Source organism: Schistocerca nitens, chromosome 1, assembly GCF_023898315.1.
Source record: "Schistocerca nitens isolate TAMUIC-IGC-003100 chromosome 1, iqSchNite1.1, whole genome shotgun sequence".
Lineage (NCBI taxonomy): Eukaryota > Metazoa > Arthropoda > Insecta > Orthoptera > Acrididae > Schistocerca > Schistocerca nitens.
Genome location: NC_064614.1, coordinates 738,460,120 through 738,477,810, shown reverse-complemented (window position 1 = coordinate 738,477,810; position 17,691 = coordinate 738,460,120). Strand labels below are relative to the sequence as shown.

At 42.1% G+C, this 17,691-nt stretch overlaps 1 protein-coding gene across 2 annotated transcripts in view; it reads right to left on the bottom strand.

Annotated features, from left to right (window-relative positions):
• LOC126260239 (unextended protein) overlaps positions 1-16,548 on the bottom strand; it is a 504,460-nt gene extending 487,912 nt beyond the window's left edge. For both annotated transcript variants that reach the window (XM_049957553.1, XM_049957561.1), the window contains exon 1: positions 16,005-16,548. In XM_049957553.1, the coding sequence (XP_049813510.1) occupies positions 16,005-16,546 (542 nt within the window). In that variant the 5' untranslated portion in view covers positions 16,547-16,548. The remainder of the gene's footprint in view (positions 1-16,004) is intronic.
• Positions 16,549-17,691: the final 1,143 nt, after the last annotated feature.

The window sequence follows — 17,691 nt, the reverse complement described above, 5'->3', positions numbered from 1 at the left end:
AGATTTGGGGGAGGGGACCCAAACAGCGAGGTCATCGGTCCCAGCGGATTGGGGAAGGATTGGGAAGTAAGTCGGCCATGCCCTTTCAAAGGAAGCATCCCGGCATTTGCCTGAAGCGATTTAGGAAAATCACGGAAAACCTCAATCAGGACGGCCGGACGCGGGTTTGAACCGTCATCCTCCCGAATCCGAGTCCAGTGTGCTGATCACTGCGCATCCTCGTTCGGTACATGATCAGAATATATTTGTGACGATGTGATAGTCGTCACATATAATTTCAATAAACTGCTGTGCAGCTTTCTCTGTATTTGTTGAGTGTTACGAGAAGTACGGAAAGTTATTTATTCCTTGATTGTGACGGAACACTCTTCGGAAATGTGTCACGTCCGCAGTGACGTAACTTAATTTTGCTGTAGGAAGTTTGACCAAAAACGTAGTCATTGAGCAAATTTTAGGAACCCAGTAGGATAAGTTTAGAAAATAGTGGATTTTTAAGTTAGATCCTTTCCATGGTCGGTTCACCCGAGCCAAATTAGCAGAACTGATATTATTACGGGGCTTGCTTAGTCTACAAAAATCACGCCGCGCCATATTTACTCTTCCGCTCATTTCACTTCAGTTCCTCTGCATCTACCTGTAATGGTTCTAACGTAATCAGTATTGAATTATACAAGCATCTGTTTTCCAAATTCGGGAAACGAACAAATGACCTGCTAGATGCTAAGACTAATTTCACTGAATGAAGAAATATTTTCAGACTGCGGAATTCGAGCAAAAGTAGAATTTCTTAGTCTGCACGAAGACGACACACTGAAAACGACTTTGATAAAACGGAAATGGCAAAATTTTTGGTACATCGATGGCGAATATCCGTTATTATCGGAAAAAAGGCAACATGAATACTGATTCAATTCGCTACGACGTATAGCTGGTAGAAGTGGATTATGGAATGAGGCACCAGTGAAAATACAAGTTACGATCCGAATAAACATGAAGTTTTACTTAAGATATTCAGCTGAATGTAACAAAAAAAGCTGTTAGAAATAATCAATACCACCTGTCACAGTAAAGATGTCTTGGATTAATAATCACTACCTGCAAACACGCATTGGTTCTAAGTTTAGCCAAGCGTTGTTCGCCTTTCCTCACTTTACAAACGAAAGCTGATTATTTGTTCTTAAATCTAAATTCCAGTTAGCTGACGAATTCTCCTACCCCCATGAACCATGGACCTTGCCGTTGGTGGGGAGGCTTGCGTGCCTCAGCGATACAGATGGCCGTACCGTAGGTGCAACCACAACGGAGGGGTATCTGTTGAGAGGCCAGACAAACGTGTGGTTCCTGAAGAAGGGCAGCAGCCTTTTCAGTAGTTGCAGGGGCAACAGTCTGGATGATTGACTGATCTGGCCTTGTAACCCTAACCAAAACGTCCTTGCTGTGCTGGTACTCCGAACGGCTGAAAGCAAGGGGAAACTACGGCCGTAATTTTTCCCGAGGGCATGCAGCTTTACTGTATGGTTAAATGATGATGGCGTCCTCTTGGGTAAAATATTTCGGAGGTAAAATAGTCCCCTATTCGGATCTCCGGGCGGGGACTACTCAAGAGGATGTCGTTATCAGGAGAAAGAAAAATGGCGTTCTACGGATCGGAGCGTGGAATGTCAGATCACTTAATCGGGCAAGTAGGTTAGAAAATTTAAAAAGGGAAATGGATAGGTTAAAGTTAGAAATAGTGGGAATTAGTGAAGTTCGGTGGCAGGAGGAACAAGACTTTTGGTCAGGTGAATACAGGGTTATAAATACAAAATCAAACAGGGGTAATGCAGGAGTAGGTTTAATAATGAATAAAAAAATAGGAGTGCGGGTAAGCTACTACAAACAGTATAGTGAACGGATTATTGTGGCCAAGATAGGCACGAAGCCCACGCCTACTACAGTAGTACAAGTTTATATGCCAACTAGCTCTGCAGATGATGATGAAATTGATGAAATGTATGATGAAATAACAGAAATTATTCAGGTAGTGAAGGAAGACGAAAATTTAATAGTCATGGGTGACTGGAATTCGAGAGTAGGAAAAGGGAGAGAAGGAAACATAGTGGGTGAATATGGATTGGGGGAGAGAAATGAAAGAGGAAGCCGTCTCGTAGAATTTTGCACAGAGCATAACTTAATAACACTTGGTTCAAGAATCATAAAATAAGGTTGTATACATGGAAGAATCCTGGAGATACTAGAAGGTATCAGATAGATTATATAATGGTAAGACAGAGATTTAGGAAACAGGTTTTAAATTGTAAGACATTTCCAGGGGCAGATGTGGACGCTGACCACAATTTATTGGTTATGAACTGTCGATTGAAACTGAAGAACCTGCAAAAAGGTGGGAATTTAAGGAGATGGGACCTGGATAAACTGACTAAACTAGAGGTTGTACAGAGTTTCAGGGAGAGCATAAGGGAACAATTGCAGGAATGGGGGAAAGAAATACAGTAGAAGAAGGAGGGATGAAGTAGTGAAGGCAGTAGAGGATCAAGTAGGTAAAAAGGCGAGGGCTAGTAGAAACCCTTGGGTAACAGAAGAAATATTGAATTTAATTGATGAAAGGAGAAAATATATAAAACGCAGTAAATGAAGCAGGCAAAAGGGAATACAAACGTCTCAAAAAAGAGATCGACGGGAAGTGCAAAATGGCTAAGCAGGGATGGCTAGAGGACAAATGTAAGGATGTAGAGGCTTATCTCACTAGGGATAAGATAGATACTGCCTACAGGAAAATTAAAGAGACCTTTGGAGAGAAGAGAACCACTTGTTTCAATATCAAGAGCTCAGATGGAAACCCAGTTCTAAGCAAAGAAGGGAAAGCAGAAAGGTGGAAGGATTGGTTCAAATGGCTCTGAGCACTATGGGACTTAACTTCTGCGGTCATCAGTCCCCTAGAACTTAGAACTACTTAAACCTAACTAAGGACATCACACAACACCCAGTCATCACGAGGCAGAGAAAATCCCTGATCCCGCCGGGAATCGAACCCGGGAACCGGCCCCGATGTCATTCAATCTGTATATTGAGCAAGCGGTAAAGGAAACAAAAGAAAAATTCTGAGTAGGTATTAAAGTCCATGGAGAAGAAATAAAAACGTTGAGGTTCGACGATGACATTGTAATTCTGTCAGAGACAGCAAAGGACTTGGAAGAGCAGTTGAACAGAATGGACAGTGTCTTGAAAGTAGGGTATAAGATGAACATCAACAAAAGCAAAACGAGGACAATGCAATGTAGTCGAATTAAGTCGGGTTTTGCTGAAGGAATTAGATTTGGAAATGAGACACTTATAGTAGTAAAGGAGTTTTGCTATTTGGGGAGCAAAATAACTGTTGATGGTCGAAGTAGAGAGGATATAAAATGTAGACTGGCAATGGCAAGGAAAGCGTTTCTGAAGAAGAGAAATTTGTTAACATCGAGTATAGATTTAAGTGTCAGGAAGTCGTTTCTGAAAGTATTTGTATGGAGTGTAGCCATGTATGGAAGTGAAACATGGACGATAAATAGTTTGGACAAGAAGAGAATAGAAGCTTTCGAAATGTGGTGCTACAGAAGAAAGCTGAAGATTAGATGGATAGATCACATAACTAATGAGGAGGTATTGAATAGAATTGGGGAGAAGAGGAGTTTGTGGCACAACTTGACTAGAAGAAGGGACCGGTTGGTAGGACATGTTCTGAGGCATCAAGGGATCACAAATTTAGCATTGGAGGGCAGCGTGGAGGGTGAAAATCGTAGAGAGAGACCAAGAGATGAATACAGTAAGCAGATTCAGAAGGATGTAGGTTGCAGTAAGTACTGGGAGATGAAGAAACTTGCACAGGATAGGGTAGCACGGAGAGCTGCATCAAACCAGTCTCAGGACTGAAGACAACAACAACAACAACAACAACAACAACGACGACGACGACGAATTCTGTTGTTGGTGTTGGCTTTATGTCTGATCTCCTTCACGAGTAATTTCTCACGGAGAGTAAGAACCGTTGCACTAGACGATCTGAACGAGGAACATGCATTACTAAAGACATCTTTATCGCCTTCAACCTTTAAAATAATCTAAAAATCCATACCTACTGTTTCGGCATTTAGCTCTTTTCAAGCGTAACACAACGAAAATTACGTACTCTAATACACGTCGAAACGTAATAATTTTGAACACATTTATGGTGCCTTAGAGAACGTTAATTCCGCTGTGTTCCACTTGATAATAACCAAAGATAGAGACAGTACTAGTAGGTTTTTAAAATATATAATTCTAACGTTCGAAGGCGAACACGATGTCTTACAAAAAGTTTTGCTGGGCAGTGAACCCAATCTAAGAAATTTAGTAATATACGCGCAGTCACATTATCTACGTTCGTCAAGTATCGACGTTGGCGATCTCAATATGGAGTGAACGCTGTGCGCCGCGAAGTAAGAGATTAATCGATTCGTAATTGATAACGTTTTGTCGATAACGCACTTTTAGCGCCGCCTACGGACGGCCTACTCAGGCTCTTATGGCGGACGAAGCTGTCGATAGGTTGGGATTTGTCAAGTCGTCCAATAGCAATCGTCTAAAAACGAATGTCATGCCACAACTTTTTAACAGACTGTATCGATCTTTGCAGTAAGCCATATCGTTCCTCATCTTGGGGTTGAAGTTCCTTTTGTCCGTGTTTGCTTTAACAATACATATGTTTCTTGATAGGGTTCGCCTTTAGCAAAACACAATTTTGTTTTTTTAACCCAAACACGTTTTACTGCAGTTGCAGCATCTTCAGTGGGCTTTTATTTTTCCATCTGTTAAAGATAAAGTGTTTTTGCTGTTTATATACATGCAGCTATTAGTTTTTAAATCGTAATTACAGCTGTTTGAAAACATTTGCAATTACGATTTAAAAACTAATAGCTACGTGTATACAAACAGCAAAGAACACTCTTTAACAGATGAAAAATAAAAGCTCACTCAAAATGCAGCAACTGCAGTGAAACATATTTGGGTTAAAAAACAAAATTGTGTTTTGCTAAAGGCGGACCCTATCCAAAAACATGCATATCGTTCCTGTCTTTACGTCCCATTGTCTTAGTGTATTGTAAACACAGAGCTGAAAATAGACAACAGAGGTTTATTAATGTTTAGTTCGTAAGCCGACAGTGATGTTTTTATACTATTCCGGGGCGCTAGCATAGCTTTGTTAATTTTTTTTTCCAGTCTTCTTACTAGTTCGACGCGGCCCGCCATGAATTCCTCTCCTGTGCCAATCTATCTCAGAGTCGCAATTGAACCGAACGGCTTCAATTACTTGTTGGATATATTCCGGTCTGTGTCTTTGACTACAACTTCTAACCTCTACAGCTCAATCCAGCACGATGGTAGTTATTCCCAGATGTTTGATCGAGGTCTTCTTATCCTGTCCCATCTTCTTGTCAATGTTTTCCACGTGGTCCTTTCCTCTTCGATTCTTCGATTCTGCGGAGAAACTCATCAGTTCACCTAATTTTCAAAATCCTTCTATATCACCGTTTGTCAAACTCTTCTCGTCTTCTCTTAACCGGTTTTTCAACAATCCATGATTACCTTACGTACAAAGCTATGCTCCAAACGCATATTCTCAGAAACTTCTTCCTCAAATAAATGTCGATGTTTGACATTTGTACACTTCTTGGCCAGGGATTTTTTACCTGTGCTAGCCTGCTAGTTGTGTCCTCTCTGCTTCATCCGTCATACGTTATTTTCCGTCTAAGCTAACAGAATTTCTTCACTTTGTCTATGTTGCGCTTTTTATGTCCTCCTCGCTTCATCCATCACATGTGATTTGGCTTCTAAGCTAACAGAATTTCTTCATTTCGCCTATTTCGTTGTTCCCAAGTTTGATCTTAAGTTTACCGTTAGCCTCATTTCTGCTTCTACGAACTGCTTGTTTCACTTCCCTCTTTTCCCTGGTCATCCTACATTTCTTCTTTCTTCTCGATGGTATTTCACGGTCATATTTGGCAACCAAGTAGGTTGACAGCATTGTTGTGCAAATATGTAGCTGTATCATTCACGGCGAATATGTACAACTGCATGACGGAGTATGGAGTTAGTTATACCCGTCTAATCTATGCCGCACTGCAGTGGCTTAAGTCTAGGGAGCAGAAGACCATTGGCCGAGATGAACACGACATTGGCGTGCAGACATTTTCACTGGATCTTAGATCTAAGAAAACAATACTTAGACCGATGTACTCCTATTCTGGACATGACGTTGGCGCCTCCTCCTCCGAACAACATTTTACTTCAAACGTACGTTTATACAAATACCTAAATTTTTCGGCTAACATTCGGAAAATATAGCATAGGGACATTATACGATACACAATCTCAGAGCGAACTGTAAAACTGAAAACTAGCTTAGCGCCCACTGCTTCGCTCGTGTAAACTTTGTGGTCTACAGAGATTTTTTTTTTTTTACTCTCATCAAATTTTTAAGTTCTTCACAAATTGCAACTTCTAAATTTTTCATGCTAATTAATCATGGTATTTTCCGAATGGGCTTCTGACCAAAAAGCGATTCTGTTAGCCGGAGTTCAAGGTTTTTGTGAATCATACCTTTTGCGTCCTTGTGATATTTCCATAGAAACATTCATATCCCAACACATATCCTTACATATAAACAAAAAGTGGTATATCAATATCTATAGATTTAGCTTTAAATTCTTTTAATGCAAGGAAATATTTTCTTAAAAATTTTCATCTCCTATTTCACCCCCTTAGGGGCAGCATTTCCAGATACAGTAAAACATGATTTTTTTTAAATTTCTATCCGAGAAGCCAAATATCAATTTTCCAAGGCAGCTTTAAAAAACGCTTTCAAAGTGAAATGTTTTCATAAAACGTTTCACTCCCCATTTCACCACCTTAGAGGTTGAATTCCCAAAGGAACCGGGACAGGTATTTTTTTCTTAATTTGTAACTGAGTGGTGAAATAATTTTCATATATGTAGTTTTAAAAATACTGCAGTGCTTCTTTAATACAGGCTCATTTTCAAAGAACTTGCGGCCAACGTCCTCTCCAAATTTCGAGTCCCTGTCCCTAGCGGCTTCGGCTGGGCGATGATGAGTCAGCCAGGACACTGCCTCTCTTATATAACAGTTAGTGCATACAAAAAAATTATGAAGCTTCCAAAGTTGTGAATGTGTGTTGCTATTGTTGTTCCTACAACAACTCTAAGGCGCAGTTATTTCTCAAAGTTTTGTACATATGTTGTTGGTGTTAGGACAGCAACCAGCCACAAATTTACTTTGAGTTCCTTTATTCAAAGGAAACCGTTACCGGTTTCGAATCGTTGCGATTCACCATCAGACGTTTTACACGCTTTCTTTCTGACATTTGGTGTGTTTTTATAGATTAATTGTCCTAAAATATAAATAAAACATAATTACAGAAACGCCACACACAGATGGTTGCGTTGCAGATTTTCGTTGCATGTGACTTACGTGAAACGTCGGTTTCGAGTGATTGTTTCCATAACGTTCCTCCAATCGATGTAAATACGTTCCCACTGCATCCTCGTTGTTGCACACGTAATAGTTCTCACTGTACATCATTCCAACCACGCACCACATGTTTTGGTACATACAAAGAGCTTACAAACATATGGGTGTCACAGATGCTATGATATATCGTAACATTTGACGACGACGTCCTATGTTTGGAAAGGATCATACATTCTTTTACAAAACTGTAATGTCTTTTACATTAGTACAGAGATTTTTTTTAATATAAATCTGTTATTGCTAATTTAATTATAAAGTTTTTTATATATACTTAGAACTGTATAGGTAAAATAGTATATTATTTTATTACATTTGGCAGCATGAGAATTATAGTAACATATAAATTTTCTACTTGATCTGCAGATAGGTGTATTAATATTATTTGCTTTGGAGGCTGGAAAGTAATTTTTGGAAATTTTTCAGGAAAGGGGTGTTAGCCAACTCTGTTTGTTCGTTAAGGATATAGTCTGGGGTGCTATTTTGTGTGTGTGTATTTCTAATTCTTCTAATATATTCATAGTGGCTCCTTTTTCTGTTGGATGTAAAATCTTTAAGTTGTCCTCAATGTTTCCCACTGAATGGTTTTCTTCAGCAATATGGGCTGCAAATGCTGATTTGTTCAAGTTACCAAGTCTTAGAGCGTCAATATGTTCTTTGTATCTAATTTCAAAACTTCTGCCTGTCTGTCCAATGTAGAATTTTGGGCATGTATCACATTTGAGTTTGTATATTCCTGATTTACGGTAGGGACTCTTGGAGGTGTTTACATCACGGATTACTTTTTGTTGTAATTTATTATTTGTGGAAAAGCTGATTCTGATATTTTTCTTAAGATGTATTCACATCATCTGGAATTTCTTGGGACTTGTACTAAAGCGACGTACAGTATTAAGTACTGCTGTGAACAAATTATGTTTTAATACAATAATAATCTGCCCGCTTCCGTAGACCAGGTCGCTAAAGCATGCCTATGAGATGATGTTCGGTTCTACGGCAAGCCAGTTCGTCCGTACTAATACAAAGTTTTCCGTGCCAGTATCTGGCCGCCAAGGGAGGGGGGGTGGTGGCGTCAATGTCCTGGTCACCAGTCTTTGCGCCAGTGTCCTGCATTGAACTCCGCAGTGTCTCGTGAACGGAGGGCATGTGATACGGTTGGTGGTGAACCGTCCGTCAGACGCTCTTGGTGCTTTTCAAGGGGAGTAGGTTGTGTACCGCACGAAGTTCAACCCTTTCCCTTCCCTTCATCCATAACAATACAAATCTAACACTGCTGTACACGCACTCAATACAGTAACGCACCTGAGACAGACGCTTGACCTTTTATCACTGGTCGGAGTAAGATAATGGCAAACCACCTTCACTAGTACCTGGCCATGAGCGGCTATGCAGGACTCCGGAATGTTTCCCTAATTCCTTTACTTGAGTATGAGACAGCCTTGTCATTATTATCATCATTATTATTATTATTATTAGTAGTAGTAATAAAATCTTAAATATCTGAGGTTCGTTAAGTGAGGGAGACGGCAAAGAAACTGGTACACCTACTAAATTTCGTGTAGACCACCGGAACACGTTGAAGTGCTGCAACACGACGAGGCATGGATCCATCTAATGTCTGAAGTAGTGCTGGGGGGAATTTGCGCCATGAATCCTGAAGGGCTGTCCATAAATCAGTGAGAGTACGAGGGGGTGGACATCTCTTCTGAACAGCACGTTGCAAGGCATCCCAGAAATGCTCAATAATATTCATGTCTGAAGAGTATGGTTGCCAGTGGAAGTGTTTAAACTCAAAAGTGTGTTGCTGTAGCCACTCTGAAGCAATTCTGGACGTGTGGGGTGTCTCATTGTGCTGCTGCAATTTCCGAAGTCCGCCGGAATGCACACTGGACATGTATGGATGCAGGTAATCAGACAGGATGCTTACGTACGTGTCACCTGTCAAGAGTCGTATCTAGACGTATCAGGCGTCCCATGTCACTCCAACTGCACACGCCCCACACCATAACAGAGCCTCCGCCAGCTTCAACAGTCAGCTGCTGACATGCAGGGTCCTTGGATTCATGAGGTTTGCTGATGGTCCAGCACTGAAATCTGCAGCAATTTGCGGAAGGGTTGCACTTCTGTCACGCTGAACGATTCCCGTTCTTGCAGGGTCTTTTTCCAGCCGCAGCGATGTCGGAGATTTGATGTTTTATCGGATTCCTGATATCTACAGAACACTCGTGAAATGGTCGTTCGGGAAAATCCGCACTTCATCGCTACCTCGGAGACGCTGTGTCCCATCGCTCCTGCGACGACTATTAACACCACGTTCAACCTCACTTAAATCTTGATAACCTGCCGTTGTAGCAGCAGTAACCGATCTAACAACTGCACCAGACACTTGTTGTCTTATAAAGGCGTCGCCGACCGCAGCGTCGTATTCTGCTTGTTTACATATCTCTGTATTTCAATATGCATGACTGTACCTGTTTCTTTTTTTTTTCACTACAACCCAACATTGCACCTGTCTAACTTCGATAGAAAGCTTGCTACCGTCGGCGGTACAAGAGCGTAGAGCCACCTTTAGCGCCTTGAGATACTGAACGAAGGTTGTTTACATTCCTTATCTCGAAACAGAGCACGCTCATTGACTGAATTATGCCTGTAGTTTCACTAGGACGAAAAACATTGCAGCCTTGAACCGCGACACCATCTTTGCGAACTGTAAGAGTTGCATGTGCTTTTAGGTGAGGTGTGATACACAGTTCTCATCAACGTCTGTATTGTGATAGCAAGAAATCCGGTTTAACGAATCTACGTCCTAGTTCAGGTAAGCGACAAAAACAAGACGAGGAAGATCGGGCCTATGTTCTATGTCATTTAAACACATCCCTGGAAAACACGCCTCGGTGACGTGTTACACAACGCACGCGTTGCTCAGTGGCTGTGGCTGGGCGTTATCTCTTGCCTCTTTCCGGCGTCTCTAGCACGCACCAAGTACAGAAACAGCACTGTCACAGCTTTGTCTCCTTATCACAGTAGATATACCAACAGTGTATAAGAAGATCTTTTTATAAATGGACACAACCGTGACAGTCGTATCAATTGAAATATTCAAAAATCTGCAAGCAGTCACTTTATTAAAGCTTACATATCACACCTTCCGGGAAATTCCATCATCATATGGATTCAGTCATAGTTAATGGAACAACTGCTCCGTTTTTTGTGCACGATTTTGTGTGCAACCTATGATTCTTCTTTATTGATCACCGAGAGCTTTTAAGAATCTTGTGACACTCTTACTTTGTACGTACGTACGCACGCACGCAAGCGCGCGTACGTACACACACACACACACACACACACACACACACACACACACACACACACGTCAACTTCTAGGTTACCGCATCCCAACTTTAACTGATTCCACCTTACGTTATTGTTAAGAATTCTACGAAACACTTCATGCAAAAGCAAATAAAGCGGATGATTGCAGATTCCTGACAATTTTCAGCATAAGAAATTCTATACGTAGACAATCGCAAACTTCGTCCGTGCCGTTCGGCAACTGTTGGTACGCCAAAGGAGCAATTGTTTATATGATTAATACTCTCTACTTACTGAGATACTGAAGTTAACAATAGCACTTTTCGTAAAATTTAGATACTGTCTATAGGAGTACAGCCGCTTGTTATCGTAATCTTATAAACAGTCTATGTCGCATTTTATGTAAACATTACTTTGTGGCCGGCTTCTATGTATCATCTTCATACCAAACAGTACTTGCTGAGACGTCAGTGTTGACTCAGTTTATGAAATAACACCTGATACTAGATGTTAGACAGCTGCGCAGAAGTACATAAAACTTACTTTACTTTTACACAGCTGACTAATGGCTAGTGTGTTACTTTATGAATTTTGCCAACATTGCCGCCTCACCATCGACATTTTGGTGTGAAAATTGTTTGGCGCTTAGTGGATGCCAAATCTAAATAAATAGTGCTTGTTCCAGTGTTAAGTTTTTTTATAAGATATGCGACACACATTAACAACATTCGAAAGCTCTTGCCGTGGTCTGAAAAAAACACTTTCCCGACAGATTAAAAACTTGCGAGTATTTCTGGTGTAGAAAAGTAGTCGCTGCCTTGAGTGCTATCAAATTAAAAAGAAAAAATCTTGTTTGAATATTGTGACAAGTTATGAAATCAGAAGAGCGATTCACGTGTGTGTGAGGGGGGGAGGGGCGTGGGGTGACAGTAATTAGAAGTACTTCAACACAGTCACATCTCAATTTAATTTGATGTGCAATTAATGCACCATTGATTTCCAGAGAACACAGGCTAATTACGAACAGGTACCATCGTGCCTAAAAGAGAGCCCCAAGTACAGCGAACGTTTGTCTAGAAAGTGACGATACCATACGCCAAACAGTCAAAGTGCCACACATACCACGCGACACCTATCCATAGCAGCTAGAAATAAATGATTCAGTTAATAGAACAACTCAATCGCCTATATCGATGATATACTGATAACAGACTCCGATGGGAACGAAATACAAGAGTTATGTATCCCCCCCCTCTCTTCCCCTCCTCCCTTAGTTTTTTCACAGTTTACTTACGACATATGTACATAATCCGCACCAAAATATTATGTAATATAATGGAAAGTGGGTAAAATATAGAACGAACGTAGACCTAGGGCTACGCTACAAATCAATTGCCACAACGTTTATTTAGCACTCACATTCGAAAAACACAGCATCTCATGTCAAAACTGTCGCCTTCAAAATTAAGCTAGGACGCGAACTCTGCCACACAGTCTGCCATTGCAACCAAGATTCTGGAAGTGGGAGGTGGCAATTATTACACCAGATGTCATTATCTGGACAGATTAAAACTTACATGCATCGGCAGTGCAGCGGAGTGTTTGCTGCTGTGGGTTATTACTATCAGAAACACTTTAATCGTTATTGTGAGACTGTGAAATCTGAAGACTGCCCCCATTTATGGAATCCACTGTAATTCGAAAATACAAAAATCGTCGATTTATGGCTTCATCACTTTTATTTTAAAGTCTGGTACATGTCATACGGCTAGGGTTAGGAGCTCCTGTTGACATTTTTCCCCTTTTGGCGAAATAATCTTATTTAAATCTGCCTTCTGTAAAACAATGCATGTCTTGCGCGTCACGTGAGAGTGAAGTGAAGTGAAAAAATGTGAAAAACAATGTATATAATCACTAACAACAGGCAAACATGCCAAGCATGTACAACGCGATAGAATACATGGCATGCTATCAAGTCAAAAAGCATGGAAGCTGGTCATCTTGTATAATTAATATAGCTTAAGATATAAAATAAATTCCAGTGAAGATGACACACAGGTTTGTAAGCAGTTTTGGATAACGAGCGAAAAAAGAAATACACTGAATTCTGCAGAAGCCGGTGTTTAAAAACAAAAATAAGCAAATCTACCACTGGTCTTGTCATGGTCATTAGCTGGCTTTCGATGTTTTGTTCATCACTGGTTGTGCACGTGGCATGTCACATCATAATCTGATGATAGAATTACCACTGAAACGGCTGGTGGAGTTTCAAATAAAAGTAACGGAAGGGTAAATCAACGATTTTTTGTTTACTGTACGATAGGGAGCAGCCATTTTAAATCAGTCGCAGTCTGACAAAGTATTTACAATAATTAGCAAGTAGGGTAAAAGCTACGTAGCGTGCCCCCCCCCCCTTTTTTCGTAGTATGAGTGCAATAGTATGCACCAAAATAGAAGTCTGAGACTAGTCCATTATCCGATACAGATTTTCTGCATTTACCGTACAGTTTCCGTTTTCATGACGAAATGTGCGGCAAACAAGCCAAAGTGCTTTAAATATGGCGTAAACATTAGGCTACACAGTCTGTTGCCACAACCTTTCAATTTAGCATTCGCATCCGTTGGTTTCGGCAAATCTCAACCAAATTATTGCCCTACAAACTAACCAAGACCTCGGGCTACGCCACAGATATCACCACACAAAACTTTCGGGAGAGGGTAGGGGGTTCAATATCGCAGTGTAACCAGAAAGAAGATTAAGACAACCATCTGGGATTTTTTGTAAGAAATCAAAAACGCTACTCTGACCGTAGAAAGTTTCTTAAAACCGCAACCAGTTTAACGCCAATTTAGGTGCTTCCTGACGTGATGTAAATTGGCGTTAAAACGGTCGCGGTTTTAATAAAAGAACATTATAGCCCGAGAAGTGTTTTTTGCCTTCTTATACAAACTTAGACATTTGGCTGCGGTTGCTCGCAGTTCGAAGTAATATTACAGATATTGTAGAACGCCGCATCTGAAACTGAATATAAACACGGAAAAATGGACTTCTGCCTATAAACACACGGAACTGCGACCAATCAAGTGTGAAATAATTGCTTTTTCCACCACAAACTAGTTTTCGAAACTTTGGAGACTGATTTTCAGATAAAGCATGCATAAGTTACACATTTATGTTTGTAGCAGGATAGTGGGTACTGGCTAGGGGCGGTATTGGTGTTAATAAGTCACTTTGTAGCTGCCATCTTCACTGACAACCGCAGCATTCGTAACAGTGGTCGTCAAATTTTTTTTGCTCAAGAGCCAATACTGACATTATACGCCGGAATTTGGGGTCGCCTATGTACACACTCGTTATTAATTGGCAACCTATTTAAGCTACCATGTTAGGAGCTCCCAATACATTACCGACAGGAAGCGTGTGATGAGCTAGCCACTGGCCCACAAATAGCGATCATAAAAAGTTGGCACACTTCGTGTCGACTGTTCTCTATGTTAGATTGCTGCCACCCTGCGTGGGCCCAAAGTCCTGACACAAATTGGCTAATGTTGTGTTGTCTGTATGAGCGAATGACACCTAGCTTAATTACACATTCCTTGCTGCAAATGTGTATCGGATTTGAAGATAAACGTCTCTGTAATGCGCATTTAGGAATCCATGTTGCTGATCAGCAGAGTACTGCAGGACAAACAACAGATTACCTCTCTCACATCCCCTAACCCTGCAGTGACCGTGCTACTGAGCCCTCTGCCCGTGAGGTAAGCGGCAGACTTAACGTAGCTCGAGCCCGAATTCACACACATCAGATAAAATAAAGAACGCCTTAAAATACTGTCTTCGTCAATATTTTTGTTTGTTGTTGAGCAGAAAAAGTACACTCTTAGCGAGCTGTTAACGTCAAAGAACATTTTTGGATTCGACTGCTATTTGCTACGTGCATATTTTTTATAACACGGTTGACGACCTCAGGCCGCACGAATACTGATTCGGGCCGCATTTTGGAGACCCCGTATTAAGAACTGTCCACTGTCTACAGCCACATCTACATTGCTACTCTGTAAATCACACTAAAGTGGCTGGCAGAAGGTCCAGCGAACCACCTTTACAATTATTTTCTATTATTGCAATCTGGAACAGCGTGCGGAAAAATGAACTATATCTTTCCGTTCAAGCTCTGCTTTCCCTTAATTATGAATATCGTTTCTCCCCATCTAGGTTGGCGTCAACAAAATACATTCGCATTCGGAGGAGAAAGCTGGTGATTGAAATATCGTGATATTATCCCGCCTCAATGAAAAACGCCTTTGTTTCAATGATTTCCGCCCTAAATCATCTATCATGTGCGTGATATTCTCCACCGTATTTCTCGGATAATAGAAATCGTGCAGCCCTTCTTTGAACTTTGTCGATGTAATCCGTTAATTCCACACCGCGCAGCAGTACGCAAAAAGAGGACGGACGAGTGTAGTGTAGGCAATCTCTTTAGTAGATCTGTTGCATCTTCCAAGTGTTCGGTCAACAAGAAAGTTTCTTTATTTCGCCTTCTGGACAGCATTCTTTCCAATTTAAGCTGGTCGTAATTGTAATTCCTAGATATTTAGTGGAATTTACGGGCTATGGATTTGACTGATTTATCGTTTAACGGATTCCTTTTAGTAGTCACTTTTATGACTTCACACTTTTGACTATTTAGGGTCAATTGCCGGGTTTTTCGCACGACGCAGTTATCTTATCTGAATCGTTTTGCAATTGGTTTCCATCTTCTGATGACGTTACTAGACGATAAACGACACCATCATCCCCAAACAATTTAAGAAGGCTGCTCAGATCGTCTCCTAAATCGTTTATATGGATAAAGAACAGCAGAGAGCCTGTAGCACTACCTTGGGGAACGCCAGAAATCACTTCTGTTTAACTCGATGACTGTCCATCAGTTACTACGAACTGTAATCTCTGACAGAAAATTACGAATCCATTCGCAAAACTGAGACGATATTCCCTGTAACAGTTTCGTGACACTCTCCCCCGTTTCTCGGTAATACAAAACCACCACCAGAAATTTGCCAGCATCCAAACATGCGCCGAACAACGGCTAAAGTAGAAAAGTAGGTGAACGGTAACTTGCCCATCAGCAGCAGCAGTTTCCGCGCGCCTCAAGGTGTCCTTCGGCAGATCGACGAAAACGCCGTCCGGCTGGTGCACCCACTGCACATCGCCCCGCTCCTCCGCACAGCTGTTGCCGGACTCGTCGGCCCCGCAGGGCCGCCGCCTGCTCGTCTTCAGACAGAGGAATATCCTAGCGTACGCCGGCGCCGCCGACGCCGGCACGACGACGGTCAGACCGGTAACTGTGGCGTTGCCCCCGCGATCGCGAAACACCGAAGCGACGGGTCGGTCCGCCTGTAGGCACTCGTCGGCTTCGCCGCTGCGGCGCGGGGTTGCCCTGAACTCCAAGTCGCCGTGCTCGTCCAGGTGGGTGCCTCGCACCAGCAGCCGCAGCTGCAGCGAGATCTCGCTGGCGTCCCCCGCCGGGGCGAGCGCGACATTTTGCAGGTGGACGCGTTCGAGGGCGGGTTCGTGTCGCGCGCACAAGCTCACTCGGCCCAGGCACAGAAACGCTAAAATACACAACACACGCGCTGCCATGCGACAGCTCCGCGGCGCCATACTGCGGCCGACTGCAGGCGAGACCCCTGGCGGCGGCAGCCTTATATGCCAGCTGACGGCCGGGCCGGCGCCATGGCTGCCTCGCCAGCGCGCCAACTACAAACAGCTGTCTGCAGCCCGCCGCGTCGCGCCGCACGCCGCGGCCTCGCACGCTTATCGCGCCGCCCGCTCTCCACCTCGGCTCGTGACGTCACACTGTCAACACGACCGCCACGACAGCGCTTCTAAAATCAACGCTCCTTGCCTGTGACTTTTCGGACTTTAGAAAACAACTCCATTTCCCATCTTGGCCGTCCACCGGTATGCCGCAAGGGTCGGTACTTCGTCCTATCATACACTGACAAAAAAAAAATCGCAATACCTAAAAATAATTAATGTACAGAAATGCATTCGTCTAAATTCTGATTAAAATTATGTTGTTGTTGCGGTCTTCAGTCCTGAGACTGGTTTGATGCAGCTCTCCATGCTACTCTATCCCGTGCAAGCTTCTTCATCTCCCAGTACGTACTGCAGCCTACATCCTTCTGAATCTGCTTAGTGTATTCATCTCTTGGTCTCCCTCTACGATTTTTACCCTCCACGCTGCCCTCCAATACTAAATTGGTGATCCCTTGATGTCTCAGAATATGTCCTACCAAGCGATCCCTTCTTCTAGTCAAGTCGTGCCACAAACCCCTCTTCTCCCCAATTCTATTCAATACCTCCTCATTAGTTATGTGATCTACCCATCTAATCTTCAACATTCTTCTGTAGGACCACATTTCGAAAGCTTCTATTCTCTTCTTCTCCAAACTATTTCTTGTTCATGTTTCACTTCCATACATGGCTACACTCCATACAAATACTTTCAGAAACGACTTCCTGACACTTAAATCTATACTCGATGTTAACAAATTTCTCTTCTTCAGAAACGCTTTCCTTGCCATTGCCAGTCTACATTTTATATCCTCTCTACTTCGACCATCATCAGTTATTTTGCTCCCCAAATAGCAAAAGTCCTTTACTACTTTAAGCATCTCATTTCCTAATCTAATTCCCTCAGCATCACCCGACTTAATTCGACTACATTCCAAAATCCTCGTTTTGCTTTTGTTGATGTTCATCTTATACCCTCCTTTCAAGACACTGTCCATTCCGTTCAACTG